The sequence below is a fragment of the Astatotilapia calliptera genome, chromosome 7 (genome assembly GCF_900246225.1).
Source record: "Astatotilapia calliptera chromosome 7, fAstCal1.2, whole genome shotgun sequence".
Lineage (NCBI taxonomy): Eukaryota > Metazoa > Chordata > Actinopteri > Cichliformes > Cichlidae > Astatotilapia > Astatotilapia calliptera.
Genome location: NC_039308.1, coordinates 11,087,637 through 11,104,394, shown reverse-complemented (window position 1 = coordinate 11,104,394; position 16,758 = coordinate 11,087,637). Strand labels below are relative to the sequence as shown.

Sequence of the window (16,758 nt, the reverse complement as noted above, 5' to 3'; positions counted from 1 at the left end):
TTACCGCACTATTCAAGATCAGCTCTGCAGTTCTTACCAGTTATGTCTATCGACATAAGTACCAGAGGTGGGACCAAGTCATTGTTTTGCAAGTCTCAAGTAAGTCTCAAGTCTTTATCCTCAAGTCTCAAGTCAAGTCTCAAGTAATGTCAGGCAAGTCAGAGTCGAGTCTCAAGTCACTGGTGTAAAAGTCCGAGTAAAGTCACAAGTCTGAAACTTTGAATTTCAAGTCCTTTCGAGTCTTTAAAAAAAAAAAGAAAAAATAATGTTGCAGTTATGCTAAATGTAAATATTAGACCATGTAATTTTTAAATCTGTGTTTTTCTCAACACATGACGAAATAGTGAACGTAGAAAATATACACAAATTGTGAAATTGCACCTCTATAAAATGCAGCTCAATTAAACCTAGCTCCTAGAATAATTTTCACCGAGAGTTCTGAGATAAGCTGCATGTTATTCTTGGATGCGGTTGTAGGACCGGCTTTAAAATCGCATGACAAAAATATCATATACATTAAAAAAACTGCATTACCAACGTAGCCTGGACAACATTTGCTAGTTAGATGAAGTCAGCTATCTCATCGTAGCATATTTATATGCATATTTATAATCATACGGTTCTTGGAGTGAGTGCATACACTCATGAAGTTTAGTAACTTCAGGTCACTGCAACAAGCCCAGGTACAGTTTACCGCCGGATGGGTACAGGACCTTGAAATGCACCGTGTAGAACGAAAGACCATCGTACGTATCATAAGTTTACCAGTCTCACAAATTGTCTTCATAAATACACATTCGTTAACCGTTTATTAATAGGACCTTTGAGTTCAATGGTAATTAATTAGCAGTGGAAATAATTTCTGGTAGCATCACAGAAATGTAGCAGTGACAATAATATTGTATGCTGTAATCGCACTGGGCAATTGGTGATACAAAAACCTGTTTTACCCTGTGAATAAAAGTATATGTTTTTGTCAATGTACCATAATAACAGAAGCGAAACACAATATTGTGTCAGGACAATTCACTATTTATGCACAATAAACAAAGGAGCATAGCGCAACAATTTCTGTTCAGCGCCAGACTTGCTTGTAACCTATATCACCAATTATGTTAAGAAAAATGACGTATTAACTACTACAAAACACTGACCTTCGTGTAAATGCTTGGAGCAGACTAACCTGTGAGCTGGAGGGTTCTGGGACGTTATATTTGGTCTTTGGATGGCTGCAATCCAGGCCACCCGTCGCCTGTTTGTTACTTCGGAAACATGGCTTGAACAATTTCTCTTCAAGACGTAATCCGATAACAACCGATCTCTTTACCCGTCGGCTTCCCGTGGCTGTCATGCGACCGGCTATTGCAGTTAATAATACAACAGCTTCTTGCCATTTTTGTGTTTCTTTTTATCGCTGTGTGACTGATTTCAATTGAAAGCCTGCGTGCGCTAGTACCTCTTGCCACGAGTTCCCAGAATTCTTTGCGGTTTTACCCCTGAATGATGTCACATTTCAATCTCTATATAATATGTATGTTAAATTATATATTTGGGGTGAAATATCAAGTCTTTTCAAGTAAACCGGTTCAAGTCCAATTCAAGTCCCAGGTCATCAGTGTAAAAGTCCAAGTCAAGTCACAAGTCTTAGAACATTTTTTCAAGTCAAGTCTAAAGTCATAAAATTAATGACTCGAGTCTGACTCGAGTCCAAGTCATGTGACTCGAGTCCACACCTCTGATAAGTACTGTACACCATGCCCACTATTGAAAAGTCCAGTCATGTGTTCTGTAAGGCCACAACCCATGAGACAAATGAAGTGGTGAAGCACCAGCAATAGAGCCCACGCTCCCCAGCTCTAGTTCATCAGTTCAAATTATAGACAGATACTGGTGGTGAAAATATTCACCACCAGTATGATCAACTTTTGCTGGTACAATAGACTTTCTGGAAACCAGAGAAATGCTCTCGCGATATTGTCTTCAACCACATTCCCTGCTGCACTAAAGAGAAACCATAGTTGATCTCCTATTGACATCAGACATTTAAGCGTACTAAAGAGTAATTCACCCTTCAGATGAAACCAAGCCAAGCAAAGTGGAGGCTATTTGTGCTCTCTTCCGAAATCAACCACATCAACCATGTATATTAGTCTGCATATTAAAGTATACTTGGGCATGATACATGAGTTGCCCCTACTGTGTTTCTCAAAATGTGAATCTGTGTGAAATATATATATAGAGAGAGCTTAGACATAGAAAAAAGTGTGTGTGTGTGTGTGTGTGTGTGTGTGTGTGTGTGTGTGTGTGTGTGTGTGTGTGTGTGTGTGTGTGTGTGTGAATAAGACACGCTGTATAAAGAGCGTTCTCAAGTAGAATAGAAAAACTTAAAATTAAAATGAATGTTTCTGCATAGCTGACATTGGGGAGCTGTTGGAGCAGATGGTTGAGGAGATCATAGGTTCACTGTCAGGTCCTGCCAAAGATTTCTACCAGAGAGAGTTTGACTTCTTCAACAAAATCACCAACGTTTCTGCTATTATCAAGTAAGTCTGTTAGCTAGTATTCTGCTATTCGTCAGGGTCATGTATGTGCCACAACCACAGAGAAGTTTAAATTCTGCTGTGTTTGCTGCTTGCGTTTTTCCCCAGGCCAGTTCCAAAGGGCGAGGAGAGAAAGAGAGCTTGCCTCAAAGCTCTGTCCGATATCAAAGTGCAGCCAGGTAAGGAACTGTCTGAGAGTAAATATGGGTGACTCTGTAAACTGTAAACTTCAGTTAAATCTTCTGTGAAAACAGTTTTAATCTAAATATTTTAACATCACATTGTATAAACAGGGTGGGGTGCTCAAAATGACATCATATAGAGAGTAGAAAAAATGACTTTGGTCATGTTTATTATGAGCATCCACCAGTACTTTACATTCATTATAATACATTATAACGTAAAACTCTGTACCGAGCTTGTACCGAGCACAAAAAAAGAAAAAATATCAATATGAAGATGAATAAATATATTTGCTTGCTCTTAGTCATATTGTATGGGTCTGAATAAGGATCCTGCAGCTATTTATTTACAGCTATTTATTTACAGACTGTCCCTTAAAGACTTACATAATGTTCTTTCATTGTGTCAAATGATATTGATAAAATATCTTCACTTCACAGAATCAGTTTGTTTTGTTTCCAACCACTTGGCCAATATATAATACCTTTTGTCCATACAGACAAACACATGCCTGTGTTGTGATACTAAAACATTGCATAAGCCCTTTGTGTTGTAAAATAAAGGTGTATTCTTATAAGGTCAGGCATTTCTTCCTGCCTGTATAGTGTGCTTCTTAGGAGAGCAAGCTTTGAAGGGACAGATTAAAGTGTTTAATTTACACCCTTTAATTTTGCAAACAGATTTAAGGTTACAACACTGCTCTGTTTACTCTGACAAAGACACAGCAGTGCTGAAATGTTAGTCTGCTTGCAAAGGCAGAAGCTGTGAATTAGTCATTGTGCTTCAGGCCCTTCTGTCCTTTCAGAGTTTGAGTCTTATGTTTGTATCTTGTCTTGCTGTTTTCTAGGTTGTTACCTGCCTAGTAATCCTGAAGCCATAGTACTGGACATTGATTATAAGTCTGGAACACCTATGCAGAGGTAATGTTGGGTCTTTATTTGTGTTTCATAGAGTAGTTTCAATGATAAGTATGACTGTAACTTATGGGAGTGTGTGTTTGTGTGTGTTTTCTGTGTTTGCAGTGCTGCCAAGGCTCCCTATCTGGCCAAGTTCAAGGTGAAGCGCTGCGGAGTGAGTGAACTAGAGAGGGAGGGTCTCCGCTGCCCATCAGACTCTCTGGAAGATGGAGAGGAGAATCCAGATGGGTCAAAGAAGGTTTGCTGGCAGGCAGCCATCTTCAAAGTGGGAGATGACTGCAGACAGGTACAACATTTTTCTTTGACTGATCAATGTCTGACACTTCATACTTCATACTCAGACTAATTTCCCTTTGTGTTTTTCTCATTTCTCCAGGATATGCTTGCACTGCAGATCATAGGGCTTTTTAAGAATATCTTCCAGCTGGTCGGCCTGGATCTGTTCGTCTTCCCTTACAGAGTGGTGGCTACTGCACCAGGGGTATGGTTCTTTTCTCTATTATCTCTTCTGCTTTCATCTCCTTTCCCCATTTACTTCAGTACTAAGTATAAAAAATTTAATGTTTGTTTTTTTTTTAAAGATTTTTCATCATTTTATTTATAAAAATAATAAAACAATCCAAATAGAACACTATAGGAATGGAATACAGCTCTATGTAGCTCTAATTCAAATTGCATTGTCCCCAAAATGTTTTATTTTATTTACAGCTTAAAATACTATGTAAAATTCATTCTGACACATCTACATCCCCCTATTGTTTCAGTGTTTGTGCAGGTCAGCAGCATCTTGACAAACTGGAACATGCTAGAGCAACTCTTCTAGTTACTCAGTAAAAATAAATATAATGCTACAATGCAAAGCAACTGCCAGCTTGGCTCTGTTCCAGCTGTGCGTACCTGTCCTGGTTTGACATCACTGTAAACCAGTACAGTGTTCAGATACACAGAAAGAAAAAACAATGGTATCGTCATATTACATACTTTGTAATTGTACTCTAAAACAATGAAAACATTAATTTTGTATAAAATATCATCTTTAAATGTAAAACAAATGCCAGTAAGCTTCCACATTATTTTTTTAATACTGTAAATGAGCATATCCAGTTTTGTTGTTGTTGTTGTTGTTATTCTAAAGACAGACCATGTTGGAAAGTGACCCTAAACATGGTGTATGTTTTACAAACTAATGTACATCAGAGAAAATTGTCGACTTGACATTTTGTGCATCTGCCACAAAGTTACTTTTCCTGTAAGCTTCTGTAGCTGATTTGGGATAATAATGGAGGATATTCTGATAAACGTCACACATCATCGCATCTTCTCTTTCTCAGTGTGGTGTGATTGAGTGCATCCCAGATTGTAAATCCAGGGACCAGCTCGGTAGACAGACTGACTTTGGGATGTATGATTACTTCCGGAATCAGTATGGTGATGAATCCACCCTCGCCTTCCAGAAGGTATGGAGCTTAAATTATGGGACTGTTCAAATCAGTTTTGCATATTTCATAATGAGGATTTATTAATAGTTCAGAAGGATTCATAGATGGTTCTAGTATGACAGGCTAGCCTAGTAGGATAGCCTGCCAAAAAGTCTTTTCAAAGTAAAAGTGGAATAGCCATATGGCTACAGACATGTGTCATGAGTGTCTTAATCTGAAATTTAGTAATCACAGGGACACGTTGTGGTTGGTGGTTTGCTGTCTGCCATTTTAAGCAAGGTGTATATTGCTAGCTTAGTCTGCTAAGACTCCTAAACATCAGTTCAGTAACAGTGACCAGCATGTGTGGACCAATAGTAGCACAAAGCGGTTTTCAACACACAACGTTGTGGTTTAAGCGAGAGAAATCACATACATTGTTTGTGTGGTCACAGCAGAGATATATGACTCTCTTATCTCTTAGCGTGACACAGGAGCCATCTTATGAGACAAACTAAACTAACTATTTATCAAGCTATAGTTGAGTGTAACCAGCCATACAAAAGACCTAACTGAAAAACAATTTTGTTGTGAAGCTTTCTTAACAGTCACTTCTCTTAATAGACGAACTTAACCTGCTTATCTAAAACTGTACTGAAACACTAGTAAAATCTGACACCTGTCACTCTTTATGATGTTCCTTGTGAGAATGGATAAGATGTGTATAAAATTAATAATGAGTTCCTGACATGAAAAGAAAAAGGCATATCCATGATCCTTGTGTGAATGCTTTGGGGAACATGGACTGAACTGTCATCTGAGAGATTTTTGAATGTGGTGGGAAATGGGCATAATTATACCTCATTATCACGTGTATGTTCTTTCTGCAGGCTCGTTACAACTTCATCCGCAGTATGGCCGCTTACAGCCTTTTGCTGTTCCTGCTGCAAATCAAAGACAGACACAATGGCAACATCATGCTGGACAGCAAGGGCCACCTCATTCACATAGGTGGGGTGTATGGGTTTGATCTGGATGTTTCCTTTTTTAACTATTATTATTTTATGATTTTTTTTAACTGTAAGCTTCTTGAATGTCCACACTTGATGGACAGTAGTTATTATTGTTTCAGTAATTATGATCATTATTAACTTGTATTAATTATTGCTCAAATCTGGGCACAATGTTTTAAAACAAGATTGTACACACCAGAGAGTAGTTTCATCAATTTTACAGAGTAATGGTGAAGGTTTGGCATATTTTGTTTGCAGATTTTGGCTTCATGTTTGAGAGCTCTCCTGGAGGTAACCTGGGCTGGGAGCCAGACATCAAGCTGACAGATGAGATGGTGATGATCATGGGAGGCAAGATGGAGGCCACACCTTTTAAATGGTTCATGGAGATGTGTGTCAGAGGATATCTGGCTGTACGGTATGAAGCTGAAAAAACAAACAAACAAGTGTCTCGCGTACTTTTTTAGAAAACAAAAAGGCTTTCATGGTTGTTTAAAGGTTTCTGTCAATTAATTTTTGTGCTACATGGGATTCATCTGTGAAGAAAGTAGTGGCGAAGAAGTTGTTGGTATTGTAAGTTTATGTTTTGTTTTCTCTGGTCAAACAGCCCATACATGGATGCAGTAGTTTCTCTAGTGACCCTTATGCTGGACACTGGACTCCCATGTTTCAGAGGACAAACCATAAAACTTCTCAAGTAAGTTCAACAGTGTGACATCTGAGTGTTTTTGCTTCTATGGTGAGTTATATTGTATGTAGTCAATATTATGTCAAAAATCTCCCATGTAGTAAAATCCTGCCAATTTATCTGAGACTAGAGCACTATAAAAACTAGTATAGAAATAAATATTTGGTAATACAGGGAGTGCAGAATTATTAGGCAAGTTGTATTTTTGAGGAATAATTTTATTATTGAACAACAACCATGTTCTCAATGAACCCAAAAAACTCATTAATATCAAAGCTGAATGTTTTTGGAAGTAGTTTTAGTTTGTTTTTAGTTTTAGCTATTTTAGGGGGATATCTGTGTGTGCAGGTGACTATTACTGTGCATAATTATTAGGCAACTGAACAAAAAACAAATATATACCCATTTCAATTATTTATTTTTACCAGTGACACCAATATAACATCTCCACATTCACAAATATACATTTCTGACATTCAAAAACAAAACAAAAACAAATCAGCGACCAATATAGCCACCTTTCTTTGCAAGGACACTCAAAAGCCTGCCATCCATGGATTCTGTCAGTGTTTTGATCTGTTCACCATCAACATTGCGTGCAGCAGCAACCACAGCCTCCCAGACACTGTTCAGAGAGGTGTACTGTTTTCCCTCCTTGTAAATCTCACATTTGATGATGGACCACAGGTTCTCAATGGGGTTCAGATCAGGTGAACAAGGAGGCCATGTCATTAGTTTTTCTTCTTTTATACCCTTTCTTGCCAGCCACGCTGTGGAGTACGTGGACGCGTGTGATGGAGCATTGGTCCTGCATGAAAATCAAGTTTTTCTTGAAGGATGCAGACTTCTTCCTGTACCACTGCTTGAAGAAGGTGTCTTCCAGAAACTGGCAGTAGGACTGGGAGTTGAACTTGACTCCATCCTCAACCCGAAAAAGCCCCACAAGCTCATCTTTGATGATACCAGCCCAAACCAGTACTCCACCTCCACCTTGCTGGCGTCTGAGTCGGACTGGAGCTCTCTGCCCTTTACCAATCCAGCCATGGGCCCATCCATCTGGCCCATCAAGACTCACTCTCATTTCATCAGTCCATAAAACCTTAGAAAAACCAGTCTCGAGATATTTCTTGGCCCAGTCTTGACGTTTCAGCTTGTGTGTCTTGTTCAGTGGTGGTCGTCTTTCAGCCTTTCTTACCTTGGCCATGTCTCTGAGTATTGCACACCTTGTGCTTTTGGGCACTCCAGTGATGTTGCAGCTCTGAAATATGGCCAAACTGGTGGCAAGTGGCATCTTGGCAGCTGCACGCTTGACTTTTCTCAGTTCATGGGCAGTTATTTTGCGCCTTGGTTTTTCCACACGCTTCTTGCGACCCTGTTGACTATTTTGAATGAAACGCTTGATTGTTCGATGATCACGCTTCAGAAGCTTTGCAATTTTGAGACTGCTGCATCCCTCTGCAAGATATCTCACTATTTTTGACTTTTCTGAGCCTGTCAAGTCCTTCTTTTGACCCATTTTGCCAAAGGAAAGGAAGTTGCCTAATAATTATGCACACCTGATATAGGTTGTCGATGTCATTAGACCACACCCCTTCTCATTACAGAGATGCACATCACCTAATATGCTTAATTGGTAGTAGGCTTTCGAGCCTATACAGCTTGGAGTAAGACAACATGCATGAAGAGGATGATGTGGACAAAATACTCATTTGCCTAATAATTCTGCACTCCCTGTATGTGTTTTGACAGCTATTCTGTAGGTGTCAAAAAAGGAAGACAAACAAAACGCAGCCACCTGGAGTTAAAAAAAAAAACAATGAGTGCAGCATGTAAAGCACACTTCCAGTGCCACTGGACTGTGAAACTGTTATTTCCACCCAAAATGTGTTCACATTGATTGTTTTTTTCTTTTGTTTTTTGTCAGAGGACGTTTTAATCCACAAATGAGTGAAAAAGAAGCGGCAGCATTCATCATCAAAGTCATCCAAAGCTGTTTCCTCAGTAGCAGGTGACAAAATACTTGCATTACTTAATTTGTGCTGCAGTTGTTACAGAAGACAAATGTATAAGCCCATTGCCAAAATTGGTCAAATATTGTATAGTGTCATTTTGGGATATTAAATAACTTTATTAACACACCCATAGTTAATAATAAAAATATAGAAACACCTTTTTGCTTTAACATTGTTCCTTCTAATAAATATTTGTTAACTTCATTTTAACAGGAGCAAGACATACGACATGCTGCAGTACTACCAAAACCAGATTCCATACTGAAGATCGTCTGTCAGCCTTCCACTGTGCATCCAGAACAAACGAGCAATGCTGTGTTTTTATAAAACTGAATGAGGTGGTGGTCCCGAACACTACTCTGCTCCTCAGATTTTGGCAAAAATGATGCACTTTAACGCTAAATCATCTCATTCTCATGTAATTACTTACACAAGACTGAAAAATGATGTGTGTCGTTTACTAAACAGGTATCTGAAACGCCCTTTAAGTATTTTCTTGATGCTGTTACTTGTTACTGTGCAAACACTAACTTAAGGGTCACATTAGAGGAACTTGGCCTAAAAGGGAGCCATCTTTACAGTGTTTGTAAAAAGCAGCTGTTATCATTTTGTTCCTATGCTGTTACCCATTTCGATGCACTTTATTGAGTACAGTATTTCTGCAGCTTCACCTGCCTACAGTCGAGAGATTAAAGCTCAAATGTAAGACATTAAAATACTCTGAAAAAAATGTAGATGTTTTTAAATTCATCCAAAATGAACGCAGCAGTCAATCAACATTTAACCTAACAGTAGTCTTTAGAAATGTAAAGGTGTTTAGAGAATCAGACATACTCATGCTGTAGCTTGTACTGTAGATTATTTGCTGTAGAATCACATCAGCACAGGCGGTTTCTGTGATATATGTGTAGAGTTATGTGTGACAAACTTTTAACTGTGCTAATTTAATGGTTACACCTTTTCATGCAAGTCTTTATATGTCATATCTGTTGTATGGAGGCATTTTTACACTAAACTTTGGTTCTGGTTGAGCCTTTTGTTTCCACTAATTTACCAATAGTTGTCATTGTATCTCTATTTGTCTAGAGCAGATGCACACAGTAGAAAGTTCTGCGAAGTTATACATTTAAGTAGCACTTACTTAATCTGCAAAACAGCTCACGTTAGTACAATTACTGTTAAATAACACATAAAGAGAGCAAGTGTTGCAGCTGGAATGTGCATGGCATATGTTACTCACAATCAAAATACAAAACTTATTTTGTATGAACAAAATAGTTACATTAACATACGCGAATATGAGCAATATTAAAAGACTTTCATGCAGCGTTTATTGTGCAGGACTGTGCGTCTTTTCTTGCTACTGCCTGTCTTTAGATTAGAAAATAGAGGCACAACTCAGACAAAAAAAAGAAAAGTGAACCTTATCTTATCTTGACTTACAGTGTTAATGAGCAAAAAAAACAAGATTTTACTTTATAGTGGTTATAGGTTGTCGTTACTTGAGGGGCCATGGTGCTAGTACATTAAATGCAATGAATAAGAGTCCGAACAATTTGGTGGCAGCAATATTTTTCCAAGAGGAAAAGAGCAAATAATGTATCTTTGATTTCACTGAAATTTTTATAAACTCTTGGAATGGATCCAAAAAGGTGGCAAAACCAGGTAGTCCAAATGTGAAATTCCATGTACACTGAAACACAGTGCTTAACATCTGTGGCCTACTTTATTACTCGAGAGGAGCCAAATTTGAATCAGCTGCTACACCAGAAAGGAGTTCCAGGTTAGAGAACACTGGAAATAAAAGCACAAGGTGTTGTAGTGAATAGACCTAAAATAGGCCCACAAACTTAACCAAGAAATTCATTTTTCCTACTTTTTCAGTTTCTTTTTACTACTTCCTTATTTCTTTTCACTTTTTACTTTGCTCTTTACCCTTCTTCCAGATTTTTCCATGTTTCTCTCCATTTTTAATTTTTCATTCCGATCCCTTTTTCTTTCATTTTTCTTTCCTACTTAGCTTTACGCCACTCTATCATTTCTTATTACTTTAATTCTTTATTTCTCCATCTCTTGTTTTCTTTTTCTTGTCTTTTTCTTTATTTCTCCTGCACTATTTGTTTGTTTTTACATTTTTTCCCCCACGTGTAGTATTAAATGCTTAAATACAGCACACAGGCTGGACCATGACCCATTGGTTACTACTATTCTGTCTGTCTGATAGCATGTGTCAGAATACATGTGTGCAACATGTCTGCAAAACCCTGTTTGGAAGCATTCCTCATATTAACATTATTATTAATCTTTGTATCAAAACAATCCTCTTGGCTTACTGATGCAGATGATGATTATACCTAAAAAGCCATTTCTCCTTCCCATAGAATCACAACTGTAGTAATACTTGACATAAAAATAACTTTATGCAATATATATTTATGTGTATTAATCTTGTATCTGTGTGTTGTGTTCTGCAAATGAAATTGCAATGATTCCCTCTGTCCTAGTCCTTGTGTGAAAAGTTTAATGCTGCAGCCATGTTTTCTTATTGTATTTCTCAAAGCGTTTGAGTATATGGAAATTAAATGGGAGAATGTCCCTGCTGAGGTCAGTAGTAGGTTTTACTGAAATTCTGTTATTTTAAACATGTAAGTCATCCCTTATGTTAACCAATATCTCTCTGAAGCTTTGGTCATCTTGCATGCTTTACCCATATATGATTGTCTTTGTGAGGTACAGTCTGGGTTTTAGCTGGGAGTGAAGTCAGGGAATTTTTTCTGGTCATCATTTTGTGACAGACCTTCATTGAGCTGTTCTAGGGTTCAGAACAGAATTAAGTATGGGTCAGGATTAAGGGCCTGGGAGTGCATTCATTAATGCCCTCATAGAAATAGCCATATGGTGTGTGTGTGTGTGTGGGGGGGGGGGGGGGGACAGTTGTTTAGTGCATTGTTTAGATGAGCATCCGTTTTTTTTTTTTCTGCTAATGTGTGGAAACTTGTTATTGTCAGAATAAATGTTAACATTTCACCAGAATCAGACTGTCAGTGTATCATTAATTCTTTTTTTTTGTGTTCCTCTAAGTCTTATTTCATTGACATGTTTCCTTTCTCCTTACATTGGCTCTTTTTTTTTTTTTAGCTGTTCCTTGTTTTGTTTTTTTGTTTTTTCCTTGTTTTCTTTTTCATTTCATTCTTTTACATACGTTTTGTACTTTTCTTTGTTAATGTTTATTTCTTTTACCCCTTTCTTTTATTTTTTCTCTACTCCTTTTTTTCATTTCTTTCTGAGGTGAAAAAAAAAGAGAAGAAAAGTAAAAAAAAAAAAAAAAGTAAAAAAAAAAATCATAGCAGACAAAACAAACCGTAAAAAAATCAAACTTTCCTTAAAATAATAGTGTTTGAAGGTATCAGATAACATTAGTTTTATAGGTTATGTGAGCCTGGCAACCACTGAATGAAGACAAGCAAGAAGGAAGAGTTGGAAGACCATAAAGCCAACGGCACTGACCTTTGACCTATCTGAAGAAACTTAAGCAGACTCCTTACAACAGTTGGAACAATAAGAAGCACAAAGTGCAGTTGTTTAATTTTAGTAGGTTTTTTTTCCATACTTAAACAATGTGATTTTTTAAATTTCTGTAATTATGTTCTAAATGTGGTCATCTGATATCCATAAAAATAACCAAAAATTTGTAAAATAACAAACCTTTATTTAACACTGGGCATCACAGAGACTGGTGGTTTATACCAGTAGCACAAAGAACATGATGATTGTGGGATGAATTGTCATTCACAAAGAAGCCCCAAGACAAATAGCTGGCAGAACTGAACTCTTCTTGTTCAAGCTGGTCTTTCTGAAACTCTGAAAACTGGACTTAGTGCTAGCTAGTAGCAAGATACAAAAATCAATATATTGAAATCAATAATGCATAATATTTTTGTGCAGTAACTGTTAATAGTTCCATGAACCATTGAGCCAGGCATGTTGTTATATGGATTTCATTAATATTGCTCCAAAGGTTATCAACAGTAGATATTTATTTCTAGTGTTAAGTTAAGGTGGTTAGCACTGTTGCCTCACAGCAAGAAGGTCTTCAGTTCAATTCCACCATCAGGCTAGGGTCTTTCTGTTTGGAGTTCCCATGTTCTTCCTGTGTTTTGTTAGGTTAATTGGAAACACTAAATTGCCCATAGGTGTGAAAGTGGGTCTATGTGTTGATCTGGTGTCCAGGGTGTACCCTGCCTCTCGCCCTAAGACAGCTGGGATAGGCTCCAGTGCCCCCTGCGACCCTGAAAAGGATAAGCGGAAGTTAATCAATTCAGCAGAATTTTCATACAACTGAATTAAAGATAAAAAACAACAATCCCTTGTGAGCAAGCACTTGGCGACAGTGGAAATGAAAACATCCCAAAGTACCAGGCTGGGGAACGGGTGGGCATCTGCTGTGGTTTGGGGGGAGGGGGTTATATATGTCAGAAAATTAAAGCAAATATGCCTTAAAATTGACCTTTAGGCACTGGAAGTAACTCTCTGGCTAACACAGTTATTTGCTATTAATATTTAGTGGTGTATAATTGATTATTTTATAGGAAATGGAGTTGAAGTCAGTTAAGTGAATAGTCTAAGCAGCCAGCAGAGCTTCTTGTTCTTTTTCTTTTTGCACATGTTTTCATCTTTGGCCTCTGGATTTTCTTGTTTGGTATTGCTGGCCTCCTTTATGTGTTTTTCTTGCACAGTCTCGTCGAGTGTCTCATTTTGGGCCTGAGAATGATCTAGTTTAGTAATGCCACTGCCCATCATTGGGTATAAAGTGGGCACTGTGCTCTGGTTGCCACAACCCATCATTAGGTATAAAGTTTGGATTGGGTTCTGTTTGTGACAACTCATCATTGGATACATTGTTTGAATTGGGATGATGTTGCCAATTATCTGGTTTGGTAACGTTGGACTCTTCTTGGTTTTTCATTGTCTCTTCCAGAGACTGCACAGTCTGCTGCAGTATTATCTTTTCTTCTTCTGCTTCCTGGAGTTTGTTTTTTATGTTTGTGTTCTCCTGGTTTTGCTACAGTTTCCATTAGGAAGCTTCGGTCTTTTCCAGTTCTTGTTAAAAGTTTTGCACCTTCAATTGATTTTTTTTCCACAAAGGGCTTTACTGGTGCAGAGTTTGATTTTGAGGTCTGTGAACTCACAGTGGGCTTGTTGTTCTTATTCTTGCATTCTGCAACTTCCTCTTCTATATCTTTTTTTACTTTGAGGAGTTGCTCACGGAGCTGTTCAATCTCCTGCTGCTGTTTCTTACATTGGATTCCAATTCAGCTTCTCCCTCCAGTTATTTTCAGCTCTGGAGTCTCTGTGGTTTGTGTTGAAGCCTTCACACTCAGCTCCACAGCAGTGTTAGCTGTGTTGCTCTCTTCAACAGGAGCATCACTCTCCTCAGAGAGTTCTCCTCTGTGCTGGACTCAGGCCTGTTTCTGTGAGCCTCTTCCAGCTGTTCTTGGAGCTCGAGAATGTATTTTTCTGCATTTTCTCTGCAGCACTTTAACTGCAAGCGAAGCCAATCATTATGGGTTTTACACTTGGCAGCTTTGTGATTTGCAGCTACCATTTTGTAATGACTTGTTGGCTGAATGTGCTGAGATTCCTGCAGTTGGAATCTTAGTGCAGCAACCTATCTCTCATATTAAATGGAGGTCTGCTATCACTGGGTATAAATTAGGCATTGGGCTACTGCTGCCAAGGCCCTTCACTGGGTATAAAGTGTGGATTGGGCCAACATTGTTGCCAAGGCCCCCAATTGGGGTCCCACGCTTCTTCCTCTGGTGTTTGGGTTTCCATTTTGCTGAATATATTCTGTTTATTTTTACCTCTTTAGTTTGGCTGCGCCAGATGAAGTCCCCTCATTTGGTGCCTTTAACAATATCATGCACTCTTCAAACTCTCAAGCAGCTTTAAGCAGTCTGCACAGTTCTTCCATTAAAAAACAAACAAGACAAAACAGAATATAAAATGTTTTTATTACTTAGTTTTTAATATAAAGGTTTTAAATATTTTTATAACAGAAAAGGAAAACAACAAACAAACAACAAATAACAAAACAAGCAGTCGACTGAAAAACACAGCTTTTCCCCTACAAAGCAATTCTGGCAATGAGAACATGACATTATTTTCATGAATTGACAACACATATACAGATGTATGAACAGCCTAGGAGAGGCCTGCAGAAGTTTATATAGCTGTGAGTAGGCGCAAACAGGAAAGAAAAAAAAAGGTGTGTGTGTGTGTGTGAGGGAGGGGGAGAGAGAGAGAGACCCATACTCATTTCGGATAGATTACACCATCTTGTGGTATAAATATTAGCTTGCAACCTTAACCCTTGGAGGCTTTAAGTCAAAAAAGGGACCCTTTTTTGACTTAAAGCCTCCAAGGGTTAATCAAAAGGTAAGTTTTTCCATTTTATGAATCTCCTCAACAACGCTCAACCAGTCATCCAGAACAGTAGGGTCAGTATATTAATTAATTAATTCTTCGGGTAAGTCTCCTAAATAAAATGTTATGACGGACCGTTGTTTTGATTTAAAGCCTATAGTCTATTCTATCTTTGACATCTCCCCAAAATTTAGAGAGTTTTCGACAAGACCAGAATATGTTGGTATGATTTGCAACAGTTTCCCACAGCTCCCCCAGCATGAGGAATTTCCCCCTGTTTGTTGTTTTGGTGTTATGAAAAATCATACCAAGTTTTTCCAACTAAATTTTTGCCAGTTGGCAGAAGATGAGGTTGAAGTAGCAGTCTCACACATATTGTCCCATTGTTCAGAAGATATAACAGTGGACAACTCTTTCTCCCATCTTTTTTTAATATAATCTGTTGATGTTCCCCTACTTTTTAATATACTCTGGTAGAGTTTAGAGATTATTGACTTACATCCCTTAAAGTATGTTTGCAAAATCAGATTCATTATTTCATTAGGTTGAGTATTAATTTCTTTAGTCACTTTTGAGGACAAATATTGCTGTAATTGCAGGAATCTGAAAAAGTCACTTTTTCCTAACTCATATATATTTTTTAATATTTGAAAACTTTGAAGGCCATTCTTATCCATAATTTCACAATATACATTAATCCCTTTATGTGACCAGTTTTTAAATTTTAAATCCATTTGGTTTGGTTTAAACTCACAGTCATAAGCCACCCACTTAAGTACTTGAAAATGTGGTTCCTTAGGTTTAGTTCTTTTACTCAATCAAACCAAATAAGCAATGTAAAAGATGCCAAGGGGTTCAGTTCTTTCTGACAAGCTGTTGTCAGTTTCTGATCTCCTATCAGGGCTTGTATTGGAATGACCCCACACATATTATATATTTCTTTTCCATTGGGCCTCACAAGTATCATCACACCATTGTATAACTATTTTGAGTTGAGCAGCAAAGTAGCAATCTCGGAGACTTGTGTGAGAGAAGCCACCTTTATCTTTACGAATTAATAATATGCTATATTTAATTCTAGGTTTGCACCCCCTCGACAAAATATTAATTTTACAGTACAAAATAAATAAAATAAAATAATAATTTAAGTGTGTATTATTGTGTCGTTGTTTTGTCACTGACGTGTTCTATTAACCATTCTGTCTCGTTGTGAAAATTATGTCTCTGTGTAGGTATACTGGATCTCTCTGTTGTCATACGTGTCTTTTTAGCTGTCTTTGAGAACTTTGTCATACTTTGTCCTTGATCATTTACTTTTCTTTGTACATCTAAGGAGAAATGTCAACAGTTCAAATTCCGCGCAGTTCAAAAAGCTGCCAGCTAGGACCAGTTCTCTCTGTTATTGTTGTGTTATTAGCGTGGTATTCGAAAGCACAGTATGTCTTATATTTGATTACTGTCCTGACAGCAGCAGCAGTGACACTTTATTATTATATTGCAGATTAAAGTGGTAGCGTCTACATGGATGAAGATCTAAACGAGCCAGCGTCAGTTTGTGGTG

The 16,758-nt window shown here is 37.8% G+C and overlaps 1 protein-coding gene across 2 annotated transcripts in view; it reads left to right on the top strand.

Moving 5' to 3' along the window:
- pi4kaa (phosphatidylinositol 4-kinase, catalytic, alpha a) overlaps positions 1-10,100 on the top strand; it is a 41,975-nt gene extending 31,875 nt beyond the window's left edge. For both annotated transcript variants that reach the window (XM_026173034.1, XM_026173033.1), the window contains exons 44-54: positions 2,414-2,543; positions 2,649-2,719; positions 3,571-3,643; positions 3,746-3,926; positions 4,017-4,121; positions 4,972-5,097; positions 5,949-6,069; positions 6,330-6,489; positions 6,679-6,768; positions 8,684-8,767; positions 8,985-10,100. In XM_026173034.1, the coding sequence (XP_026028819.1) occupies positions 2,414-2,543; positions 2,649-2,719; positions 3,571-3,643; positions 3,746-3,926; positions 4,017-4,121; positions 4,972-5,097; positions 5,949-6,069; positions 6,330-6,489; positions 6,679-6,768; positions 8,684-8,767; positions 8,985-9,036 (1,193 nt within the window). In that variant the 3' untranslated portion in view covers positions 9,037-10,100. The remainder of the gene's footprint in view (positions 1-2,413; positions 2,544-2,648; positions 2,720-3,570; positions 3,644-3,745; positions 3,927-4,016; positions 4,122-4,971; positions 5,098-5,948; positions 6,070-6,329; positions 6,490-6,678; positions 6,769-8,683; positions 8,768-8,984) is intronic.
- Positions 10,101-16,758: the final 6,658 nt, after the last annotated feature.